This window comes from Tachyglossus aculeatus, chromosome 4 (assembly GCF_015852505.1).
Source record: "Tachyglossus aculeatus isolate mTacAcu1 chromosome 4, mTacAcu1.pri, whole genome shotgun sequence".
Taxonomy (NCBI): domain Eukaryota; kingdom Metazoa; phylum Chordata; class Mammalia; order Monotremata; family Tachyglossidae; genus Tachyglossus; species Tachyglossus aculeatus.
In genome coordinates this window covers 1152262-1178388 of record NC_052069.1, presented here as the reverse complement: position 1 = coordinate 1178388, position 26127 = coordinate 1152262, and the positions used below count along the sequence as shown (strand labels likewise).

At 46.9% G+C, this 26127-nt stretch overlaps 1 protein-coding gene across 2 annotated transcripts in view; it reads right to left on the bottom strand.

The window, feature by feature from the left end:
* The window catches only part of FAM193A (family with sequence similarity 193 member A), a 252759-nt gene that overhangs the window by 42907 nt on the left and 183725 nt on the right, over positions 1–26127 (bottom strand). For both annotated transcript variants that reach the window (XM_038745554.1, XM_038745555.1), the window contains exons 14-19: positions 24767–25018; positions 18493–18691; positions 14835–15110; positions 9286–9616; positions 3939–4125; positions 601–831 (exon numbers count right to left, since the gene is read on the bottom strand). In XM_038745554.1, coding sequence (XP_038601482.1) covers positions 601–831; positions 3939–4125; positions 9286–9616; positions 14835–15110; positions 18493–18691; positions 24767–25018 — 1476 coding nt within the window. The remainder of the gene's footprint in view (positions 1–600; positions 832–3938; positions 4126–9285; positions 9617–14834; positions 15111–18492; positions 18692–24766; positions 25019–26127) is intronic.

Below are 26127 nucleotides of genomic sequence, written 5' to 3'. Positions count from 1 at the left end.
CCCTTTCCCGGCCTCGGGTCCTGCCTAATTTCACCTCCTCCAGGAGGCCTTCCCAGACTGAGCCGCTTCCTTCCTCTCCCCCTCATCCCCCTCTCCATCCCCCCGTCTTACCTCCTTCCCTTCCCCACAGCACCTGTATATATGTATATATGGTTGTACATATTTATTACTCTATTTATTTATTTATTTTACTTGTCCATTTCTATCCTATTTATTTTATTTTGTTGGTATGTTTGGTTCTGTTCTCTGTCTCCCCCTTTTAGACCGTGAGCCCACTGTTGGGTAGGGACTGTCTCTATGTGTTGCCAATTTGTACTTCCCAAGCGCTTAGTACAGTGCTCTGCACATAGTAAGCGCTCAATAAATACGATTGATTGATTGATTGATTGATTCATCTCCCCAGAGCTGAATCCGTGGGGCTCCAGCCTGTCTTCGCCCCACAAAAATGTCCACAGAAACAGACCCCGCCGTGCTCTGGGTGGGGAAGAGGGGGTAGGTGGGGCCGGCTGATCTTTTTAACCACCTCTCCGCACATGCAATCTTCCCAAGCCCTGGGGCGGCTGGAAGGGGGTGAGGGTGGGGTGCCCCCTCCATTTATACCTTTCTCTGCTTGTGCCTCGCTCGCTTGGCTGCCCGAGTGCTGCTTACTGGTTTGGTCTCCGAGCTGTTTATAAACTGCAGCAAGTCTTCCACCTTTCGATGGTCGACGACACTCTCCCTTTCGGAGACCTGATCCGGTTTTTTGGGCTGCTCCTCTTTCCTCTTGGTCAGCCGTAAGCGCAGCTTCTCCCGCATTTCCGCGTAATTCCGACTGGTGGGGGCGGCCGGCGGCTGAGGAAGTTAGAAAAGGACATTCGGTGTTCGGGGGAGCGGCCCGGGGAGACTGGGACACCCAAGTGGAGTCCGGCGTCGTGTCCACCCAACTCACGGGATTCCAAGTCGCCACAACTTGCTGCCCAACAGCCTCCCAGGAAACCAGCTGCTACGCTTTCCGGTAAATAAAAACCACTTTCAGCCTCTCCGGCTAAATTTCGTTCAAGCGCCGGATTTTGAACGTTTGATTTCAACCTGAGCGGAGACCCCGGGGGGCTTCGCACCCAGCCCGCACCGTCCGCTCCTCCGCCGCTAATCTCCTCACCGTTAGGCCTCCCTCTCGCCTGTCCCGCCATCGACCCCCGGCCCACGTCCTCCTTCCCCGGGCCCGGAATGTCCTCCCTCTGCCCCTCCGCCAGGCTCGCTTTCTTCCTCCCTTCAAGGCCCTGCTGAGAGCTCACCTCCTTCAGGAGGCCTTCCCACACTGAGCCCCCTCCTTCCTCTCCCCCTCATCCCCCTCTCCATCCCCGCATCTTACCTCCTTCCCTTCCCCACAGCACCTGCATATATGTATGTACATATTTATTACTCTATTTATTTATTTATTTTACTGGTACATATCTACTCTATTTATTTTATTTTGTTAGTATGTTTGGTTTTGTTCTCTGTCTCCCCCTTCTAGACTGTGAGCCCGCTGTTGGGTCGGGACCGTCTCTATGTGTTGCCAACTTGGACTTCCCAAGCGCTTAGTACAGTGCTCTGCACACAGTAAGCGCTCAATAAATATGATTGATGATGATGATATTTATTACTCTATTTATTTATTTTACTTGTACATATCTATTCTATTTATTTTATTTTGTTAGTATGTTTGGTTTTGTTCTCTGTCTCTCCCTTTTAGACTATGAGCCCGCTGTTGGGTAGGGACTGTCTCTATGTGTTGCCGACTTGTACTTCCCAAGCGCTTAGTACAGTGCTCTGCACACAGTAAGCGCTCAATAAATACGATTGATGAGGATGATATTTATTACTCTATTTATTTATTTTACTTGTACATATCTATTCTCTTTATTTTATTTTGTTAGTATGTTTGGTTTTGTTCTCCGTCTCCCCCTTCTAGACTGTGAGCCCACTGTTGGGTAGGGACTGTCTCTATGTGTTGCCGACTTGTACTTCCCAAGCGCTTAGTACAGTGCTCTGCACACAGTATGCGCTCAATAAATACGATTGATGATGATGATGATGATATTTATTACTCTATTTATTTATTTATTTATTTTACTGGTACCTATCTACTCTATTTATTTTATTTTGTTAGTATGTTTGGTTTTGTTCTCTGTCTGCCCCTTTTAGACTGTGAGCCCGCTGTCGGGTAGGGACTGTCTCTATGTGTTGCCGCTTGTACTTCCCAAGCGCTTAGTACAGTGCTCTGCACACAGTAAGCGCTCAATAAATACGATTGATGATGATGATGATATTTATTACTCTATTTATTTATTTATTTATTTTACTTGTACATATCTATTCTATTTATTTTATTTTGTTAGTATGTTTGGTTTTGTTCTCTGTCTCCCCCTTCTAGACTGTGAGCCCGCTGTTGGGTAGGGACTGTCTCTATGTGTTGCCGACTTGTACTTCCCAAGCGCTTAGTACAGTGCTCTGCACACAGTATGCGCTCAATAAATACGATTGATGATGATGATGATGATGATATTTATTACTCTATTTATTTATTTATTTATTTTACTGGTACCTATCTACTCTATTTATTTTATTTTGTTAGTATGTTTGGTTCTGTTCTCTGTCTGCCCCTTTTAGACTGTGAGCCCGCTGTTGGGTAGGGACTGTCTCTATGTGTTGCCGACTTGTACTTCCCAAGCGCTTCGTACAGTGCTCTGCACACAGTAAGCGCTCAATGAATACGATTGATGATGATGATGATCTTTATTACTCTATTTATTTATTTATTTATTTATTTTACTGGTACCTATCTACTCTATTTATTTTATTTTGTTAGTATGTTTGGTTTTGTTCTCTGTCTCCCCCTTTTAGACTGTGAGCCCGCTGTTGGGTAGGGACTGTCTCTATGTGTTGCCGCTTGTACTTCCCAAGCGCTTAGTACAGTGCTCTGCACACAGTAAGCGCTCAATAAATACGATTGATGATGATGATGATATTTATTACTCTATTTATTTATTTTACTTGTACATATCTATTCTATTTATTTTATTTTGTTAGTATGTTTGGTTTTGTTCTCTGTCTCCCCCTTCTAGACTGTGAGCCCGCTGTTGGGTAGGGACTGTCTCTATGTGTTGCCGACTTGTACTTCCCAAGCGCTTCGTACAGTGCTCTGCACACAGTAAGCGCTCAATGAATACGATTGATGATGATGATGATATTTATTACTCTATTTATTTATTTATTTATTTATTTTGCTGGTACCTATCTACTCTATTTATTTTATTTTGTTAGTATGTTTGGTTTTGTTCTCTGTCTCCCCCTTTTAGACTATGAGCCCGCTGTTGGGTAGGGACCGTCTCTATGTGTCGCCGACTTGTACTTCCCAAGCGCTTAGTCCGGTGCTCTGCACACAGTAAGCGCTCAATAAATACGATTGATTGATTGATTGACTGATTCACAAGCGTTATTGGGGGGTCTTATTCTCCCCCCTTGGTTCTCCCAGAAGGTTCCTCTCTCTCGTCCCCATGCTCCCCAATGCTCAGGGATGCCCCGGACTCATCCCTCGCCTTCCCAGGCTGTCCCTTTCTCCCCCCAGACGACCCCCATGTCGGGCTGCTGCAGGATACATCCCCCCGGGGCACGCGGTCCGTCCCGCCAGGGCCGATCCCACCTACAGTCACCGCCACCGTAAGGGAAAGGCCGGGCGGGCCCAATGCCCGGGCTTTCTGGCGGGAGGCCGCTCGCTTCCGACGCTCCGTGGCGGGCCCCCAGCCCGTCCCCTCCGCGGGCCGGCCTTCCAGGAGGGCACGTTTCCTTCCCGTTCCCCGTCGTGCCCAGGCCTGGGGGGAGACGGGAAGCGCCGACCGCTCCCCGCTGCGGGACCACCCCACCCCCCGCCGCCCGTGGGGCGTCGGCGGGCCCGAGGGGAAACGTGGAAAACTTACGCCTCCGTGTCCGAAGAACTCACAGTAACAACAGTCACAGTATTTCCCTTCTTTCTGGTTGGTGGACGTTGAGGTACTGGAGCTGTGCTCCGAGCAGCTGTCTTCATCTTGACTCTCCTCCCCGTCGTACTGCTGGTGGTCGTACGCGCTGCTGTTTTCACAGCGGTGACCTTCACAGTCGGGGTCACTGGGAGGGACAGAGGGCTCGTCGTGGAGGGGCCCCGTGGCTTCCGGGTGCCCCCCGCCCCGAGGCAGAAGGGGCCGCCTTCCGCTCCCGATCTACCGTCATCATCGTCGATCGCATTTATTGAGCGCTTACTGTGTGCAGAGCACTGGGCTAAGCGCTTGGGAAGTACCGTCGCGCTGGGATAGAGCCCACCCCGGCTTTCACGGTGGCCACTCCATCCGTCCGTCCGTCCCCATGGTCGGCCGGCGGACGGACGGCTCTCACCGCCCCTACTCTGTTCCACGGCCCAAGGGTGGCAAGCGGGATGACTGCGTCTAATAACAAGCGCTTCCTTCCTCTCCCCCTCGCCCCCCTCTCCATCCCCCCCATCTTACCTCCTTCCCTTCCCCACAGCACCTGTCTATATGTTTGTACATATTTATTACTCTATTTATCAATTTTACTTGTACATATCTATTCTATTTATTTTATTTTGTTAGTATGTTTGGTTTTGTTCTCGGTCTCCCCCTTCTAGACGGTGAGCCCACTGTTGGGTAGGGACTGTCTCTAGATGTTGCCAATTTGTACTTCCCAAGCGCTTAGTCCAGTGCTCTGCACATAGTAAGCGCTCAATAAATACGATTGATGATGATGATGATGATGAAGCGCTTAGTACAGTGCTCTGCACACAGTAAGCGCTCAATAAATACGACGGATTAACAATAATTTTGGTTAAGCGCTTACTATGTGCAAAAACACTGTTCTAAGCACTAGGGAGGATACAGGGTAATAATAATAATGGCATTTATTAAGCGCTTACTATGTGCAAAGCACTGTTCTAAGCGCTGGGGGGGGATACAAGCTGATCACGATGTGGGGCTCACAGTCTTAATCCCCATTTTACAGATGAGGGAGGAGAGAGACTGCTCATCTTGACTTAACTTCACTTAACTTCTCTGAGCCTCAGTTACCTCATCTGTAAACTGGGGATTAAGACTGTGAGCCCCACGTGGGACAACTTGATCACCCTGTATCCCCACCAGCGCTTAGAACAGTGCTCTGCACACAGTAAGCGCTTAACAAATGCCATCATCATCATGAGGGAACTGAGGCTCAGAGAAGTTAAGTGACTTGCCCAAGGTCACACAGACATGTGGCGGAGCTGGGATTCGAACCCCTGACCTCTGACTCCAAAGCCCGGGTTCTTCCCAGTGAACCATGCTGCTTCTCTGTAATTTTGGTATTTAGTATAATAATTTTGGTATCTGTTAAGCGCTTACTATGTGCAAAGCACTGTTCTAAGCAATAGGGAGGACACAGGCTAATAGTAATAATAATAGTAATGGCATTTATTAAGTGCTTACTATGTGCAAAGCACTGTTCTAAGCGCTGGGGTGGATACAAGGTGATCACGTTGTCCCAGTCTTAATCCCCATTTTACAGATGAGGTAACTGAGGCTCAGAGAAGTTAAGTGATTTGCCCAAGGTCACACAGACATGTGGTGGAGCCGGAATTTGAACCCATGACCCCTGACTCCAAAGCCCGGGCTCTTTCCACTGAGCCACGCTGCTTCTCTGTAATTTTGGTATTTGGTATAATAATTTTGGTATCTGTTAAGCGCTTATGATGTGCAAAGCACTGTTCTAAGCGCTAGGGAGGACACAGGCTAATAGTAATAATAATAGGAATGGCATTTATTAAGCGCTTACTATGTGCAAAGCACTGTTCTAAGTGCTGGGGGGGATACAAGGTGATCACGATGTGGGGCTCACAGTCTTAATCCCCATTTTACAGATGAGGTCACTGAGGCCCAGAGAAGTTAAGTGACTTGCCCAAGGTCACACAGCTGACAATTGGCAGAGCCGGGATTTGAACCCATGACCTCTGACTCCAGAGCCCGGGCTCTTTCCACTGAGCCACGCAGGGTGATCAGGTTGTACCACAGCGCTTAGAACAGTGCCTTGCACATAGTAAGCGCTGAGCCCCCTCTTTCCTCTCCTCCCCCCCCCCCCACAGCCCCTGTATATCTGTTTGTACAGATTTATTACTCTATTTATTTCACTTGAACATATTTACTATTCTATTTATTTTGTTAACGATGTGTATCTAGCTTTATTTTTATTTATTCTGGTGACTTGATGCCTGTCCACATGTTTTGTTTTGTCATCTGTCTCCCCCTTCTAATAATAATAATAATGGCATTTATTGAGCGCTTACTATGCGCAAAGCACTGTTCTAAGCGCTGGGGAGGTTACAATAATAATAATAATGATGGCATTTATTAAGCGCGTACTATGTGCAAAGCACTGCTCTAAGCACTGGGGGGAATACAAGGTGAGCAGGTTGTCCCACGGGGGGCTCACAGTCTCAGTCCCCATTTTACAGATGAGGGAAGTGAGGCCCAGAGAAGTGAAGTGACTTGCCCGAAGTCACACAGCTGACAAGTGGCGGAGCCGGGATTTGAACCCATGACCTCTGACTCCAAAGCCCGGGCTCTTTCCACTGAGATGATCAGGTTGTCCCACGGGGGGCTCACAGTCTTAATCCCCATTTTACAGATGAAGAAACTGAGGCCCAGAAAAGTTAAGTGACTTGCCCACGGTCACACAGCTGACAATTGGCGGAGTTGGGATTTGAACCCATGACCTCCGACTCCAAAGCCTGGGCTCTTTCCACTGAGCCACGCTGCTTCTCTACACTGTGAGCCTGTTGTTGGGTAGGGACCGTCTCTAGATGTTGCCAACCTGTACTTTCCAAGCGCTTAGTACACTGTTCTGCACACAGTAAGCGCTCAATAAATACGACTGAAGGAATGAATGAATAAATGCCATTATTATTATTATTGTTACCACGGGGTGCTCACAATCTTAATCCTCATTTTCCACAGCGCTTAGAACAGTGCTTCCCCACAGCACCTGTATATATGGATATATGTTTGTACATATTTATTACTCTATTTATTTTACTTGTACATACCTATTCTACTTATTTTATTTTGTTAATATGTTTTGCTTTGTTCTCTGTCTCCCCCTTCTAGACTGTGAGCCCGCTGCTGGGTAGGGACCGTCTCTAGATGTTGCCGACCCGGACTTTCCAAGCGCTTAGTACAGTGTTCCGCACACAGTAAGCGCTCCATAAATACGATTGAAGGAATGAATGAATAAATGCCATTATTATTATTACCACGGGGTGCTCACAATCTTAATCCTCATTTTCCACAGCGCTTAGAACAGTGCTTCCCCACAGCACCTGTATATACGGATATGTTTGTACGTATTTATTACTCTATTTATTTTACTTGTACATATCTATTCTATTTATTTTATTTTGTTAATATGTTTTGCTTTGCTCTCCGTCTCCCCCTTCTAGACTGTGAGCCCGCTGTTGGGTAGGGACCATCTTTCTATGTTGCCAACTCATACTTTCCAAGCGCTTAGTAGTGCTCTGCACACAGTAAGCACTCCATAAATACGATTGAATGAATGAATGAATGAATGAACGAGCCCGTTGTTGGGTAGGGACCGTCTCTAGATGTTGCCGACTTGTACTTTCCAAGCACTTAGTCCAGTGTTCTGCCCACAGTAAGCGCTCCATAAATACGATTGAATGAATGAATGAATAAACGAGCCCGTTGTTGGGTAGGGACCGTCTCTAGATGTTGCCAACTCGGACTTTCCAAGCGCTTGGTACAGTGTTCTGCACACAGTGAGTGCTCTATAAATACGACTGAATGAATGAATGAATGACCGAGCCCATTGTTGGGTAGGGACCATCTCTAGATGTTGCCGACTCGGACTTTCCAAGCGCTTAGTCCAGTGTTCTGCACACAGTAAGCACTCCATAAATACGACTGACTGAATGAATGAATGAACGAGCCCGCTGTTGGGTAGGGACCGTCTCTAGATGTTGCCGACTCGGACTTTCCAAGCGCTTAGTACAGTGTTCTGCTCACAGTAAGCACTCTATAAATACGATTGAATGAATGAATGAATGAACGAGCCCACTGTTGGGTAGGGACCATCTGTAGATGTTGCCAACTCGGACTTCCCAAGCGCTTAGTACAGTGTTCTGCCCACAGTAAGCGCTCAATAAATATGATTGAATGAATGAATGAATGAATGAATGAACGAGCCCGTTGTTGGGTAGGGACCGTCTCTAGATGTTGCCGACTTGGACTTTCCAAGCGCTTAGTAGTGTTCTGCACACAGTAAGCGCTCAATAAATACGATTGAATGAATGAATGAACGAGACCGTTGTTGGGTAGGGACCGTCTCTAGATGTTGCCGACTCGGACTTTCCAAGCACTTCGTAGTGTTCTGCACACAGTGAGTGCTCCATAAATACGACTGAATGAATGAATAAATGCCATTACTATTATTAATGAATGAACGAGCCTGTTGTTGGGTAGGGACCGTCTCTAGATGTTGCCGACCGGGACTTTCCAAGCGCTTAGTCCAGTGCTCTGCCCACAGTGAGCGCTCCATAAATACGATTGAATGAATGAATGAATAAATGCCATTATTATTATTATTATTATTACCACCATGGGGGGCTCACAGTCTTAATAAATACGACGGAACGAATGAATGAGTCTCCCCTGCGGACGTTCAGTGAGGCTCATCATCATCATCATCATCAATCGGACTTATTGAGCGCTTACTGTGTGCGGAGCACTGTACTAAGCGCTTGGGAAGTCCAAGCTGGCAACATCTAGAGACAGTCCCTACCCAACAGTGGGCTCCCAGTCTAAAAGGACTGTGACTGTAGAGGAGCAGCGTGGCTCGGCGGAGAAGAGCCCGGGCTTTGGGGTCCGAGGTCATGGGTTCGAGTCCCGGCTCCGCCACACGTCTGCTGTGTGACCTTGGGCAAGCCACTTCACTTCTCTGAGCCTCAGTTCCCTCATCTGTAAAATGGGGATTAGGACTGTGAGCCCCATGTGGGACAACTTGATCGCCTTGTACCCACCCCCAGCGCTTAGGACAGTGCTCCGCACATAGTAAGTGCCTAACAAATGCCATTATTATTATTATTGTTAAAAGGGGGAGGTCTTCCTGAGCGGTCCGTGGTGGCTATCGGGTGTCCGCGTCAGATGTCCCCGCCTCCCCGGCGGACGTTCGGTGGGATTTGGGGGCTCGTCCCCCCACCCCGCCCGCCGACACCCCCCCGATAGGCCGTCTCACCTGCAGATACTTGGCGGGGCACTCACTGAGCTGTCTGTGGTGGACGTCGGAGGGGGGACGGTGGTGGGGCAGAGGCCGGAATGTGGATCCACGAAGCCCGGAGCGGCGGCGGCGGCCGCGGCGGCGGTTTTGGGGAAGGGGGCCGCGGCCAGGGTCGGGAGGTGGGGGGCGGAGGCCGGAGAGAGGGGGGCGGCGGAGGCGGAGGCGGCGGCGGAGGCGGCCGTGGCGGGAGACAGAGAAGGAAGGGACGCTAAGCCCGTGGGGCTATTGCGTGGGGCCACCGGGCCAGAATGTCTATGATCCTCCTTACTGATACTGTGAAACACCTCACCTAAACGGAAAAGACACCGGAGCGCAGTTACTTTCCACTTCTGGAGAGGGAGAGGCATTCATTCAATCCATCTCCCCCTCGTCCCCCCCCTCAATCAGTCCATCCATCAGTCCATCGTATTTAGTGAGCGCTTACTGTGGGCGGAGCACTGGGCTAAGCGCTTGGGAAGTGCCACTTCGTCATCATCAATCGTCTTTATTGAGCGCTTACTATGTGCAGAGCACTGGACTAAGCGCTTGGGAAGTACAAACTGAGACAGTCCCTACCCAACAGTGGGACACTTCCTTCCTCACCCCCTCGTCCCCCTCTCCATCCCCCGCATCTTACCTCCTTCTCTTCCCCACAGCACCTGTATATATGCATATATGTTTGTACATATTTATTACTCTGTTTATTTATTTTACTTGCACCTATCTATTCTATTTATTTTATTTTGTTAGTATGTTTGGTTTTGTTCTCTGTCCCCCCCTTCTAGATTGTGAGCCCACTGTTGGATAGGGACCGTCTCTATATGTGGCCAACTTGGACTTCCCAAGCGCTTAGTCCAGTGCTCTGCACACAGTAAGCGCTCACTAAATACGAATGATTGCTTGATTGATCAAGCAATCGTATTTAGTGAGCGCTTACTGTGTGCGGAGCACTGGGCTAAGTGCTTGGGAAGTACAATCAATCAATCAAGCAATCGTATTTAGTGAGCGCTTACTGTGTGCGGAGCACTGGGCTAAGTGCTTGGGAAGTACAATCGATCAATCAATCGTATTTAGTGAGCGCTTACTGTGTGCGGAGCACTGGGCTAAGCGCTTGGGAAGTACAATCAATCAATCGTATTTAGTGAGCGCTTACTGTGTGCGGAGCACTGGGCTAAGCGCTTGGGAGGTACAATCAATCAATCAAGCAATCATATTTATTGAGTGCTTACTGTGTGCAGAGCACTGTACTAAGTGCTTGGGAAGTACAAGTTGGCAACATATAGAGACGGTCCCTACCCAACAGTGGGCTCACAGTCTAGAAGGGGGAGACAGAGAACAAAACAAAACATACTAACAAAATAAAATAAATAGAATAGATATGTACAAGTAAAATAAATAAATAGAGTAATAAATATGTACAAACATATATACATATATACAGGTGCTGTGGGGAAGGGAAGGAGGTAAGATGGGGGGATGGAGAGGGGGATAAGGGGGAGAGGAAGGAAGGGGCCCAATCAATCAATCGTATTTATTGAGCGCTTACTGTGTGCAGAGCACTGTACTAAGCACTTGGGAAGTACAAGTCAGCAACACATAGAGACGGTACCTACCCAACAGCAGGCTCACAGTCTAGAAGGGGACTCTCCATTGGATTACGAACCACTTTTCAGAATTACTAAGTGCTATGGACTGTGAGCCCACTGTTGGGTAGGGACCGTCTCCATATGTTGCCAATTGGACTTCCCAAGCGCTTAGTACAGTGCTCTGCACACAGTAAGCACTCAATAAATATGATTGATTGATTGATCCCCCCATCTTACCTCCTTCCCTTCCCCACAGCACCTGTACATATGTATATATGTTTGCACATATTTATTACTCTATTTATTTATTTATTTTACTTGTACATAGCCATTCTATTTATTTTATTTTGTTAGTATGTTTGGTTTTGTTCTCTGTCTCCCCCTTTTCTAGACTGTGAGCCCACTGTTGGGTAGGGACTGTCTCTATATGTTGCCAACTTGGACTTCCCAAGCGCTTAGTACAGTGCTCTGCACACAGTAAGTGCTCAATAAATACAACTGAATGAATGAATAGGATTCAATGAATAAATCTCCCTTCCTCATCACCCTGACTTGCTCTCTTTGTTCTTCTATTTTCTTCTGTTCTTTTATTTTATTTTACTTGTACATACCTACTCTATTAATTTTATTTTGTTAGTATGTTTGGTTTTGTTCTCTGTCTCCCCCTTTTAGACTGTGAGCCCACTGTTGGGTAGGGACTGTCCCTATATGTTGCCAACTTGTACTTCCCAAGCGCTTAGTACAGTGCTCTGCACACAGTAAGCGCTCAATAAATACGATTGATGATGATGATGATGATGATGTCTCTATATGTTGCCAACTTGTACTTCCCAAGCACTTAGTACAGTGCTCTGCACACAGTAAGCGCTCAATAAATACGATTGATTGATTGATTGATTCCCCCCTTCCCACCCCATAGCACTTACATAATAATAATCAATCGTATTGAGCGCTTACTGTGTGCAGAGCACTGTTCTAAGCACTGGGGGGATACAATGTGATCATGTTGTCCCACGGAGGGCTCACAGTCTTAATCCCCATTTTTACAGATGAGGGAACTGAGGCTCAGAAAAGTGAAGGGACTTGCCCAAGGTCACACAGCAGACTTGTGGTGGAGCTGGGATAATAATAATTATAATGCCATTTGTTAAGTGCTTACTATGTGCAAAGCACTGTTCTAAGCACTGGGGAGGTCACAAGGTGATCATGTGGTCCCACGGGACAATCTGATCACCTTGTATCCCCCAAGCGCTTGGAACAGTGCTTTGCACATAGTAAGCGCTTAACAAATACCATCATTATTATTATTATTATTATATTCTAAGCGCTGAGGGCAGCGTGGCTCAGTGGAAAGAGCCCGGGCTATGGAGTCAGGGGTCAGGGGTTCAAATCCCGGCTCCGCCAACTGTCAGCTGTGTGAATATGGGCAAGTCACTTCACTTCTCTGGGCCTCAGTTCCCTCATCTGGAAAATGGGGATTAAAACTGTGAGCCCCCCGTGGGACAACCTGATCACCTTGTAACCTCCCCAGCGCTTAGAACAGTGCTTTGCACATAGTAAGCGCTTAACAAATACCATCATCATCATCAAGTCACTTCACTTCTCTGGGCCTCAGTTAGCTCATCTGTAAAATGGGGATTAAGTCTGTGAGCCCCCCGTGGGACTTCTGTGTAATTTCTGTGTTTTAACATCTGTCTCCCAGCCTTCTAGACTGTAAGCTTGTTGAGGGCGGGGCATACATCTGTTGGGAAGCAGTGTGGCTCAGTGAAAAGAGCACGGGCTTTGGGGTCAGAGGTCATGGGTTCGTATCCCAGCTCCACCACGTCTGCTGTGTGGCCTTGGGCAAGTCACTTAACTTCTCTGAGCCTCAGTTCCCTCATCTGTCAAATGGGGATTAAGACTGTGAGCCCCACCTGGGACAACCTGATCACCTTGTATCCCCCCAGCACATAGAACAGTGCTTTGCACATAGTAAGTGCTTAACAAATGCCATTATTATTCCATTCTATTTATTTTACATTTTCCCCCTTCTAGACTGTGAGCCCACTGTTGGGTAGGGACCGTCTCTATATGTTGCCAGCTTGTACTTCCCAAGCGCTTAGTGCAGTGCTCTGCACACAGTAGGCGCTCAATAAATACGATTGATTCGATTTGATTTTATTAATATGTTTTGCTTTGTTCTCCGTCTCCCCCTTCTAGACTGTGAGCCCACTGTTGGGTAGGGACCGTCTCTATATGTTGCCAACTTGGACTTCCCAAGCGCTTAGTACAGTGCTCTGCACGCAGTAAGTGCTCAATAAATACGATTGATAGATTGATTGACAACCTGATCACCTTGTAACCTCCCCAGCGCTTAGAACGGGGAGCGCGTCTAACAACTCCGTTGACTCGTACTCTCCCAAGCGCTTAGTAAAGTGCCAACTTGTACTTCCCAAGCGCTTAGTCCAGTGCTCTGCACAGAGTAAGCGCTCAATAAATACGACTGAATGAATGAAAGCTTTGCACATAGTAAGCGCTTAAATACCAACTCTCCCAAGCGCTCACACACTACGTGCTCAATAAGTACCATCGATGAGTACTTGAAAACGAAAACAATGATGAAAATACCATCGTTATTATTAGGAGGACGACGACGTCCTCTTACTATTAGCCCACTGTTGGGTAGGGACCGTCTCTATATGTTGCCAACTTGGACTTCCCAAGCGCTTAGTACAGTGCTCTGCACGCAGTAAGTGCTCAATAAATACGATTGATTGATTGACAACCTGATCACCTTGTAACCTCCCCATCACTTAGAACAGGGAGCGCGTCTAACAACTCTGTTGAATCGTACTCTCCCAAGCGTTTAGTAAAATGCCAACTTGTACTTCCCAAGCGCTTAGTCCAGTGCTCTGCACAGTTAGCGCTCAATAAATACGATTGAATGAATGCTTTGCACATAGTAAGCACTTAACAAATACCAGCTCTCCAAAGCGCTCACACAGTATGGGCTCAATAAGTACCATTGATGAGTACTTGAAAATGAAAACAATGATGAAAATACCATCGTTATTATTAGGAGGATGACGATGTCCTCTTACTATTAGCCCACTGTTGGGTAGGGACTGTCTCTACATGTTGCCAACTTGTACTTCCCAAGCGCTTAGTACGGTGCTCCGCACACAGTAAGCGCTCAATCAATACGATTGATTGATTGATTGATTATCACTACATTTGTTACTATGTTTGGTTTTGTTCTCTGTCTCCCCCTTCTAGACTGTGAGCCCGCTATTGGGCAGGGACTGTCTCTAGATGTTGCCAACTTGGACTTCCCAAGCGCTTAGTAGAGTGCTCTGCACACAGTAAGCGCTCAATAAATACGATTGATTGATTATCACTACATTTCTTAATATGTTTGGTTTTGTTGTCTGTCTCCCCCTTCTAGACTGTGAGCCCGCTGTTGGGCAGGGACCGTCTCTATATGTTGCCAACTTGGACTTCCCAAGTGCTTAGTCCAGTGCTCTGCACACAGTAAGTGCTCAATAAATACGATTGATTGACTGACTATCACTACATTTCTTAATATGTTTGGTTTTGTTCTCTGTCTCCCCCTTCTAGACTGTGAGCCCGCTGTTGGGCAGGGACTGTCTCTATATGTTGCCAACTTGGACTTCCCAAGCGCTTAGTCCAGTGCTCCGCACACAGTAAGCGCTCAATAAATACGATTGATTGATTGATTATCACTACATTTGTTAATACGTTTGGTTTTTTTCTCCGTCTCCCCCTTCTAGACTGTGAGCCCGCTGTTGGGCAGGGACCGTCTCTAGATGTTGCCAACTTGGACTTCCCAAGCGCTTAGTCCAGTGCTCTGCACCCAGTAAGCGCTCAATCAATGCGATTGATTGATTGATTGAACCGTTTCCGACAGCTGCTTCCAGGAGCCAGCTGTCCTTCCGCCCTTACCTATCGAGGAAGGCCTCTTCGATGACACTTTGAACTGGTTGCTGCTGGACTGCACCGTCGTGGCGGTGCAGGAGACGGAGGAGGTGGCAGAGGACGTTGCCATGACCACCTTATTGGCTTCCATGAAGGCATCCTGGAAATTGTACAGACACTTCTTCTTGGCGGCGCTTTTCTTCTCCTTGCTCTCGGCCGCGGCGGCGGTGGTTTCGGGGCTGGATGTGGTGGGGAGGGCTTCGGGCCTTAGTTCTGACAGCGCCGGCCCCAAGAGATCGCTGCCTTCAGAGAGGAGGGAAAATGGTGGCGAAATGAAGATCGAGCATGCGTTGGCTGGAACCCACAGGCTACGGTGCTACAGAACAACTCCCCTCCTTCCTCTCCAACCCCCCGCCTTACCTCCTTCCCTTCCCCACAGCACCTGGATATATGTAAATATGTTGTACGGATTTATTACTCTATTTATTTATTTTACTTGTAAATATTTATTCTATTTATTTTATTTTGTTAATACATTTGGTTTTGTTCTCTGACTCCCCCTTCTAGACTGTGAGCCCGCTGTTGGGTCGGGATCGTCTCTAGATGTTGCCAACTTGGACTTCCCAAGTACGAGTCCAAGCTTGGGAAGTCCAAGTTGGCAACATAGAGACTGAGCCCCCTCCTTCCTCTCCCCCTCATCTCCCTCTCCATCCCCCCCATCTTACCTCCTTCCCTTCCCCACAGCACCTGTATATATGTATATATGTTTGTACATATTTATTACTCTAGTTATTGATTTATTTTACTTGTACATATCTATTCTATTTATTTTATTTTGTTAATATGTTTGGTTTTGTTCTCTGTCTCTCCCTTCTAGACTGTGAGCCCACTGTTGGGTAGGGACCGTTTCTATATCAATCAATCAATCAATCGTATTTATTGAGCGCTTACTGTGTGCAGAGCACTGTACTAAGTGCTTGGGAAGTCCAAGTTGGCAACATAGAGACTGAGCCCCCTCCTTCCTCTCCCCCTCATCCCCGTCTGCACCCCGCCCCGCCTTACCTCCTTCCCTTCCCCACAGCGCCTGTATATATGTATATATGTTTGTACATATTTATTACTCATTTATTTATTTATTTTACTTGTACATATCTATTCTATTTATTTTATTTTGTTAATATGTTTGGTTTTGTGCTCTGTCTCCCCCTTCTAGACTGTGAGCCCATTGCTGGGTAGGGACCGTCTCTATATGTTGCCAACTTGGACTTCCCAAGCGCTTAGTACAGTGCTCTGCACACAGTAAGTGCTCAATAAATACGATTGATTGATTGATTGATTACAGAACTTCGAGGAACAGGCGGCTCACCGTTCTTTCCTTGTCTTCCCTCAGGCCTGGAACTCCCTCTGTCCTCCCTCTCTCTATATATATAATGGCATTATATATATATAATGGCATTTATTAAGCGCTTACTATGTGCAGAGCACTGTTCTAAGCGCTGGGGAGGTTACAAGGTGATCAGGTTGTCCCATGGGGGGCTCACAGTCTTAATCCCGATTTGACAGATGAGGTCACTGAGGCCTAGAGAAGTTAAGTGACTGGCCCAAAGTCACACAGCTGACGATTGGCAGAGCCGGGATTCGAACCCATGACCTCTGACCCCAAAGCCCAGGCTCTTTCCACTGAGCCACGATGCTTCTCTGTATATGCCAGACCACCACCTTCCCCACCTTCAGAACCTTATTAAGGTCACCTCTCCGCCAATTAAGCCGTCTTTTCCCCGATTTCCCCACCTTTGGGTGCTCGGTATTCCCCCACCTGCAAGCCCCACAGCACTTACAGATGTATCCCTGATTTATTTATATTCATGTCCGTCTGTCTCCCCGTCTAGACTGAAGCTCCTTGTGGGCAGGGAACGTGCCTACTAACTCTGTTGTATCGTACTCTCCCGTGCGCTTAGAACAGGGCTCTGCACATGGTAGGTGCTCAATAAATACCACTGATTGATCAGGAGAGAGAACCAGAAATATATAATCAATCAAGGGTGTTTAGGAAGCAGCGTGGCTCTGTGGAAAGAGCCCGGGCTTTGGAGTCAGAGGTCATGCGTTCAAATCCTAGCTCCGCCAATTGTCAGCTGTGTGACCTTGGGCAAGTCACTTCACTTCTCTGGGCCTCAGTTCCCTCACCTGTAAAATGGGGATAAAGACTGTGAGCCCCCCCGTGCAGCAACCTGATCACCTTGTAACTTCCCCAGCGCTTAGAACAGTGCTCTGCATATAGTAAGTGCTTAATAAATGTCATTATTATTATTATTATTATTATTATTATTATTATTATTATGGACTGAGAGCTCACCTCCTCCAAGAGGCCTTCCCAGACTGAGCCCCCTTTTTCCTCTCTTCCTCTCCATCCCCCCCGGCCCTACCTCCTTCCCCTCCCCACAGCACCTGTATATGTTTGTACAGATTTATTACTCTATTTCTTTTACTTGTATGTATATATACATATAGAGAGAGAATATATATATAGAATAATTACTATTCTATTTATTTTGTTAATGATGTGGTAAAAGCTAAACGTTAATAATGTGCGTTTAGCTTTAATTCTATTTGTTCTAACGACTTGACACCTGTCCACATGTTTTGTTTTGTTGTCCATCTCCCCCTTCTACACTGTGAGCCTGTTGTTGGGTAGGGACCGTCTCTGTATGTCGCCAACTTGTACTTCCCAAGCGCTTAGTACAGTGCTCTGCACACAATAAGCACTCAGTAAACACAACAGGATGAATGAATTAATGTACTGGACTCCCCCAGTTGGAAGAAATGGACGGCCGTAGCTCTATCTAAGGACCCTGGAGAAGTGAGCACTTTCAAAATCACTTGTTTTTGGGTCCGTGCCCCACAACACATTAAAGGGGGCTCTGCTCTGTCAGTCCCCCACAAATGACACCCCCCACCCCGCCACTAAAGTCTTCAGTCTAGAGAAGCAGCGTGGCTCAGCGGAAAGAGCCCGGGCTTTGGAGTCAGAGGTCCTGGGTTCAAATCCCGGCTCCGCCAACTGTCAGCTGTGTGACTTTGGGCAAGTCGCTTCACTTCTCTGGCCCTCAGTGACCTCATCTGGAAAAGGGGGATGAAGACTGTGAGCCCCCCGTGGGACAAACTGATCACCTTGTAACCTCCCCAGCGCTTAGAACAGTGCTTTGCACATAGTAAGCGCTTAACAAATATTATTATTATTATTCAGTGACTTACGAAGATGGAGGATGGGGGAAATAGACCCCCACGCGCAAGGAAGTGAAAAATATCCCCCCCACAAATCCTGTTTTGGGTGAAATAAACACGACAGCATACTCCCCGCTGTGCGCCACGGACAACAGTACAAATCATCATCAATCGTATTTATTGAGCGCTTACTGTGAGCAGAGCACTGTACTAAGCGCTTGGGAAGTACAAGTTGGCAACCTATAGAGACAGTCCCTACCCACCAGTGGGCTCACAGTCTAAAAGAGTGGGCTCACAGTCTAAAAGCTGGTACAAATACCACCATTTAGGGGACTCCAACCCCAGCCTCTGTCATCTAAGGCGGCCAGCAGCTAAATTCAGATTACTAGGAGGAGGGGAAAAAACAAAAAAAACAAAAAAAAAAGAAAGCAACAGACAAATGTCAAGGGGAAATCCACCTCCTTACCAGAAAGGGTGTCTGGCAGAAAAGTACCAGGATTCCAGTTCTTGTCATTCATCATTTCTGATCCCCACAGACTTATAAACTTGGAGCTGTTCCAGTCTGGCGAACTTCCAAAACAGCTGGGGTAAATATGGTCCTGGAGCGATGCATTGAATACCTGATGCTTGTTGGTGTGATTCTGAACAGGTGCCGGCGGTAATGCCTAAGAAAAGGACAGCGATTATTTTCTAATCACACACTCCCCAGATCGTTCGACCTGGCTCCCTGCGCTGGCCGGACCCCTCCAGCCCCCTGGGATCCCGAGCTGGGCAAAATAATCAATCAATCAATCAATCGTATTTATTGAGCGCTTACTGTGTGCAGAGCACTGGACTAAGAGCTTGGGAAGTCCAAGTTGGCAACATATAGAGATGGTCATCATCATCATCATCATCAATCGTATTTATTGAGCGCTTACTGTGTGCAGAGCACTGGACTAAGCGCTTGGGTAGTACAAGTTGGCAACATATAGAGACGGTCCCTACCCAACAGTGGGCTCACAGTCTAAAAGTGGGAGACGGAGAACAAAACCAAACATACTAACAAAATAAAATAAATAGAACAGATATGTACAAGTAAAGTAAATAAAGTAATAAATATCAATCAATCAATCGTATTTATTGAGCGCTTACTGTGTGCAGAGCACTGGACTAAGCGCTTGGGAAGTCCAAGTTGGCAACATAGAGAGACGGTCCCTACCCAACGGCGGGCTCACAGTCTAAAAGGGGGAGACGGAGAACAAAGCCAAACATACTAACAAAATAAAATAAATAGAATAGATATGTACAAGTAAAATAGAGTAATAAATATCAATCAATCAACCAATCGTATTTATTGAGCGCTTACTGTGTGCAGAGCACTGGACTAAGCGCTTGGGAAGTCCAAGTTGGCAACATCTAGAGACAGTCCCTACCCAACAGTGGGCTCACAGTCTAAAAGGGGGAGACGGAGAACAAAGCCAAACATACTAACAAAATAAAATAAATAGAATAGATATGTACAAGTAAAATAGAGTAATAAATATCAATCAATCAACCAATCGTATTTATTGAGCGCTTACTGTGTGCAGAGCACTGGACTAAGCGCTTGGGAAGTCCAAGTTGGCAACATCTAGAGACAGTCCCTACCCAACAGTGGGCTCACAGTCTAAAAGGGGGAGACGGAGAACAAAGCCAAACATACTAACAAAATAAAATAAATAGAATAGATATGTACAAGTAAAATAGAGTAATAAATATAAATCAATCAACCAATCGTATTTATTGAGTGCTTACTGTGTGCAGAGCACTGGACTAAGCACTTGGGAAGTCCAAGTTGGCAACATAGAGAGACGGTCCCTACCCAACAGTGGGCTCACAGTCTAAAAGGGGGAGATGGAGAACAAAACCAAACATACTAACAAAATAAAATAAATAGAACAGATATGTACAAGTAAAGTAGAGTAATAAATATCAATCAGTCAATCGTATTTATTGAGCGCTTACTGTGTGCAGAGCACTGGACTAAGCGCTTGGGAAGTCCAAGTTGGCAACATAGAGAGACGGTCCCTACCCAACAGCGGGCTCACAGTCTAGAAGGGGGAGACGGAGAACAAAACCAAACATACTAACAAAATAAAATAAATAGAACAGATATGTACAAGTAAAGTAGAGTAATAAATATCAATCAATCATATTTATTAAGCGCTTACTGTGTGCAGAGCACTGGACTAAGCGCTTGGGAAGTACAAGTTGGCAACATGTAGAGACAGTCCCTACCCGGATATGTACAAGTAAAATAAATACAGTCAATAGTTTGGAATAATTGCATTCAGGTATTATTCATTCAATCATTCAATTTACTGAGTGCTTACTGTGTGCAGAGCACTGTACTAAGCGCTTAATGCACTCCCCTATCTGCAATTTACTTTAATGACCGTCTCCCCAGGTAGACTGGTATTGTGTTAATCACCTCTACTATACTGAACTCTCCCAAGTGCTTTGCCAAGGGCTCTGCACACAGTAAGTGCTCAAAAAATATCACTACTGGATTTTTTTAATGGCAGTCTTTGGGTGCTTACTATGTTCTATTCATTCACTCATTCAATCGTATTTATTGAGTGCTTACTGTGTGCAGAGCACTGTACTAGGTGCTTGGGAAGTCCAAGTTGGCAACATCTAGAGACGGTCCCTACCCAACAGCGGGCTCACAGTCTAGAACGGGGAGACAGACAACAAAACAAAACATATTAACAAAATAAAATAAATAGAATTAATATGTACAAATAAAATAAATAAATACAGTAATAAATACATACAAACATATATACATATATACAGGTGCTGGGGGGAGGGGGAGGAGGGGGAGAAGAAGGAGGGGGGCTCCGTCTGGGAAGGCCTCCCTCCCCACAGCATCTGTATATGTATTTGTACGGATTTATTACTCTATTTTACTTGTACATATTTACTATTCTATTTTTATTTTATTTTCTATTTTATTTCTATTTATTTTCTATTTCTATTTATTTTCTATTTCTATTTCTATAAATATTCTATTCAGCGCTTAGAACAGTGCTTTGCACATAGTAAGCGCTTAACAAATGCCATCAATATTATTATTATTATTATTATTATTATTCTGTTACTGATGTGCATTTAGCTTTAATTCTAGTTGTTCTGACGACTTGACACCCGTCCACATGTTTTGTTTTGTCGTCTGTCTCCCCCTTCTAGACTGTGAGCCCGTTGTTGGGTAGGGACCGTCTCTTCATGTTGCCAACGTGGGGTTCCCAAGTGCTTAGTACAGTGCTCCGCACACGGTAAGCACTCAATAAATACAATTGAATGAATGAATGAGAGCTCACCTCTTCCAGGAGGCCTTCCCAGACTGAGCCCCCTCCTTCCTCTCCCCCTCCTCCTCCTCCGCACCCCCCCCCCCCACCTTACCTCCTTCCCCTCCCCATGGCACCTGTATATATGTTTATATGGATTTATTATTCTATTTATTTATTTATTTTATTTGTACATATTTATTCTGTTTTGTTAATATGTTGTGTTTTGTTCTCTGTCTCCCCCTTCTATCAATCAATCAATCATATTTATTGAGCACTTACTGTGTGCAGAGCACTGTACTAAGAGCTTAGGACTGTGAGCCTGTGAGCCCACTTTTGGGTAGGGACCGTCTCTATATGTTAATAATAATAATAATAATAATAATGGCATTTATTAAGCGCTTACTATGTGCAAAGCACTGTTCTAAGCACTGGGAAGGATACAAGGTGTTGCCAACTTGGACTTCCCAAGCGCTTAGTCCAGTGCTCTGCACACAGTAAGCGCTCAATAAATACAATTGATTGATTAGAACAGTGCTCTGCACACAGTAAGCGCTTAATAAATGCTATTGTCAGCTGGGTGACTTTGGGCAAGTCACCTCACTTCTCTGGGCCTCAGTTCCCTCATCTGTAAAGTGGGGATGAAGACTGGGAGCCCCACGTGGGACAACCTGATCACCTTGTATCCCCCCAGCGCTTCGAACAGCGCTTGGCACGTAGCAAGTGCTTAACAAACACCACCATCACCATCAACCTACTTCACATTGCGGCCCAGACCATTTTTCTCAAAACAAGTTCAGTCCACATGCACTTCTACATCAAGTAGAATCTCTTTATCATTGACTTCACTAGACTGTGAGCCCACTGTTGGGTAGGGACCGTCTCTATGTGTTGCCAACTTGGACTTCCCAAGCGCTTAGTACAGTGCTCTGCACACAGTAAGTGCTCAATACATACGATTGATTGATTGATTGATTGACTTTTTGGCAGTCCATCAGCTCTCCCCTTCCTACCTTATTTCACTGATATCCTACCGCAATCCGGCACGCTCACTCCGCTCCTCCAAACGCCAACCTCCTCACTGTACCGCAAGCTCGTCTATCCCACTGCCGATCCCTTGCCCACGTCCTCCCTCTGGCCTGGACCTCCCTCCTCCTTCACATCCGGCAGATCCCATCTTCAAAATCCTTCTAAAATAACATCTCCTCCACGAGGCCTTCCCTAAGTCAATCAATCAATCAATTTATTGAGCGCTTACTGTGTGCAGAGCACTGTACTAAGCACTTGGGAAGTACAAGCTGGTAACATATAGAGACAGTCCCTACCCAGCAGTGGGCTCACAGTCTAGAAGGGGGAGACAGAGAACAAAACCAAACATACTAACAAAATAAAATAAATAGAATAGATAGGTACAAGTAAAATAAATAAATAAATAGAGTAATAAAAAGTCCTCATCTCAGAGTGGCTAGAGAAGCAGCGTGGCTCAGTGGAAAGAGCCCGGGCTTTGGAGTCAGAGGTCATGGGTTCAAACCCCGGCTCCGCCAATTGTCAGCTGGGTGACTTTGTGCAAGTCACTTCAATCAATCAATCAATCAATCGTATTTATTGAGCGCTTACTCTGTGCAGAGCACTGTACTAAGCGCTTGGGAAGTACAAGTTGGCAACACATAGAGACGGTCCCTACCCAACAGTGGGCTCACAGTCTAGAAGGGGGAGACAGAGAACAAAACAAAACATATTAACAAAATAAAATAAATAGAATGGATATGTACAAGTAAAATAAATAAATAGAGTAATAAATACGTACAAACATATATACATATATACAGGTGCGGTGGGGAAGGGAAGGAGGTAAGGTGGGGGGGTGGAGAGGGGGAGGAGCGGGAGAGGAAGGAGGGGGCTCAGTTCTCTGGGCCTCAGTTCCCTCATCTGGAAAATGGGGATTAAGGCTGTGAGCCCCCCAAGGGACAAACTGATCACCTTGTAACCTCCCCAGCGCTTAGAACAGTGCTTTGCACAAAGTAAACATTTAATAAATGCCATTATTATTATTGTTATTATTACTCTCCCAAGCACTCTGCGAACATTAAGTGCTCGGATGTTGCCGACAGACCCCACACCCAGATTCTCTTATAATAATAATAATGATAATGGCATTTATTAAGCACTTACTATATGCAAAGCACTGTTCTAAGCGGTGGGGAGGTTACAATGCGATCAGGTTGTCCCACTGGGGGCTCACAGTCTTCATCTCCATTATACAGATGAGGTAACTGAGGGCCAGAAGTCACGTGACTTGCCCAAAGTCACACGGCTGACAAGTGGCGGAGCCAGGATTTGAACCCATGACTTCTGACTCCAAAGCCCGGGCTCTTTCCACTGAGCCACGCTGCTTCTCTATGTACAGCTTCTCTTAATGTACGGCATGTAGGGAAACTCTCCCATGAAAGAACCCGGCACCCGGCACACGTCTTCTAGACTGTGAGCCCGCTGTCGGGTAGGGACCGTCTCTATATGTTGCCAACTTGGACTTCCCAAGCGCTTAGTACAGTGCTCTGCACACAGTAAGTGCTCAATAAATATGATTGATTGAATGAATGAAAGATGGGGAGGATTGAGGGACCCTCACACCGTGAGAAAATCCTAAGGGACGGAGGTATTGTTGCAAAAATGCCGAACGCTTTCCTGAGTCGCCCCACTCCTGACCGATCACAACCTGCAAAACCGTGAGGCGTTCGTCAGTGAGTTCATCACCCAGGAGCCCACTCATCATCATCATCATCATCAATCGTATTTATTGAGCGCTTACTGTGTGCAGAGCACTGTACTAAGCGCTTGGGAAGTACAAATTGGCAACATACAGAGACAGTCCCTACCCAACAGCGGGCTCACAGTCTAAAAGGACTTTCTTTGCGATCTGGGAGGTGCTGGGCTTTGGGTTTTGCCGCAGTGGAAACGATGGATTGGGGGTTGAGCCCTACTGAGAGCTCACCTCCTCCAGGAGGCCTTCCCAGACTGAGCCCCCTCCTTCCCCTCTCCATCCCCCCCATCTTCCCTCCTTCCCTTCCCCACAGCACCTGTATATATGGATATATGTTTGTACAGATTTATTACTCCATTTATTTTACTTGTACATATCTGTTTTATTTTGTTAATATGTTCGGTTTTGTTCTCCGTCTCCCCCTTCTAGACTGTGAGCCCGCCGTTGGGTAGGGACCGTCTCTATATGTTGCCAACTTGGACTTTCCAGGCGCTTAGTACAGTGCTCTGCACACATTAAGCGCTCAATAAATACGATCGATTGATTGATTGAAGGGGCAATCTCCTTCCCCGCCTCCAGCTCTCACGTCCGCTGGCGAGAGGCGCGGTCCCCGCTGCCGCCCTCCCCAAGAGGACCGCGGCGCTCGCTCCTTTCCGGGGCCGACTCACCTTACTGTGTGCAAAAGGGGAGGCAGTATACAAAGTGGGGTGGATGAGAGGACGAGGCAAGTGAGGCATAGTATTCAAAGGTAAATGTCCGTGGATGTGGGGATAGAGGTGAAGGGCAGGATGCGCGGGTTTCTCCGGGCTCATGAACTGGTGGCCAGCGGGCAGACGTCCCGCTGCGAGGGCCGAGGCGGGCAGCCCCGACGTCTCCTGCTTGCAGACGTGGCACTCGCAAGTATTGAGGCCCGGGTCAGCCTGCGAACCAAAGAGAAGTGACCGCTTACTGGGAGCAACCGAGGAATCAAACATTTTTTAATTTCGGCAGACAGGCCTGGGGGTATCCAAGGTCCTCGATGAGCAGGGGCAGGAACGGTTGGGGGGCAGGGGAAAACGGCCGGGGCCCGGGTCGGGGGGATTAAAAGGCCGAGGGAAGAGGAGGACTCAAAAACGGTGAGGCCTCCCGCTTGGGACCGTGCTCGGCTCGAGCCCGAAGGCGCTTTAGAAGTGGAATCCCGCTTCGGTTTTTGAGACGGGGGAGCGGAATCTCCGGCTCCAAGACAGGCTCCTCGTCTCTTCCGGGACTCGCTGATGCCGACACGAAACGTGGGACACATTGGAGGCTGCGTTCTGAACGAAAGAAATCGGGGCAGAGCAAAAAGGAGGTTTTCTTTGATAATAATAATAATAATAATAATAATGGCATTTATTAAGCGCTTACTATGTGCAAAGCACTGTTCTTAAGCGCTGGGGAGGTTACAAGGTGATCAGGTTGTCCCATGGGGGGGCTCACAGTCACAGAGAGGCAGCGTGGCTCAGTGGAAAGAGCCCGGGCTTTGGAGTCAGAGATCATGGGTTCAAATCCCGGCTCTGCCAATTACCCAGCTGTGTGACTTTGGGCAAGTCACTTCACTTCTCTGGGCCTCAGTTCCCTCATCTGTAAAATGGGGGTTAGGACTGTGAGCCCCCCCGTGGGACAACCTGATCACCATGTAACCACCCAAGGGCTTAGAACAGTGCTTTGCACATAGTAAGCGCTTAATAAATGCTATCATTATTATTATTATTATTATTATTATTTATCCTCATTTTCCAGATGAGGGAACTGAGGCCCAGAGAAGTGAGCTGACTTGCCCAGTCACACAGCTTATAGGTGGCGGAGCCGGAATCTGAACCCACGACCTCTGACTCCAAAGCCTGGGCTCTTTCCACTGAGCCACGCTGCTTCTCCTCTTTGATGGCACAGAGGAGGAGAAACTGAGGCAGGGAGAGGCAGTGACCTTCTCAAATAAAAAACCAAGGGGGAGTTCAATCAGGACGTCTTCCACTCGTGCCCGACAACAGGACGCCCACCAACAAAATGCGGA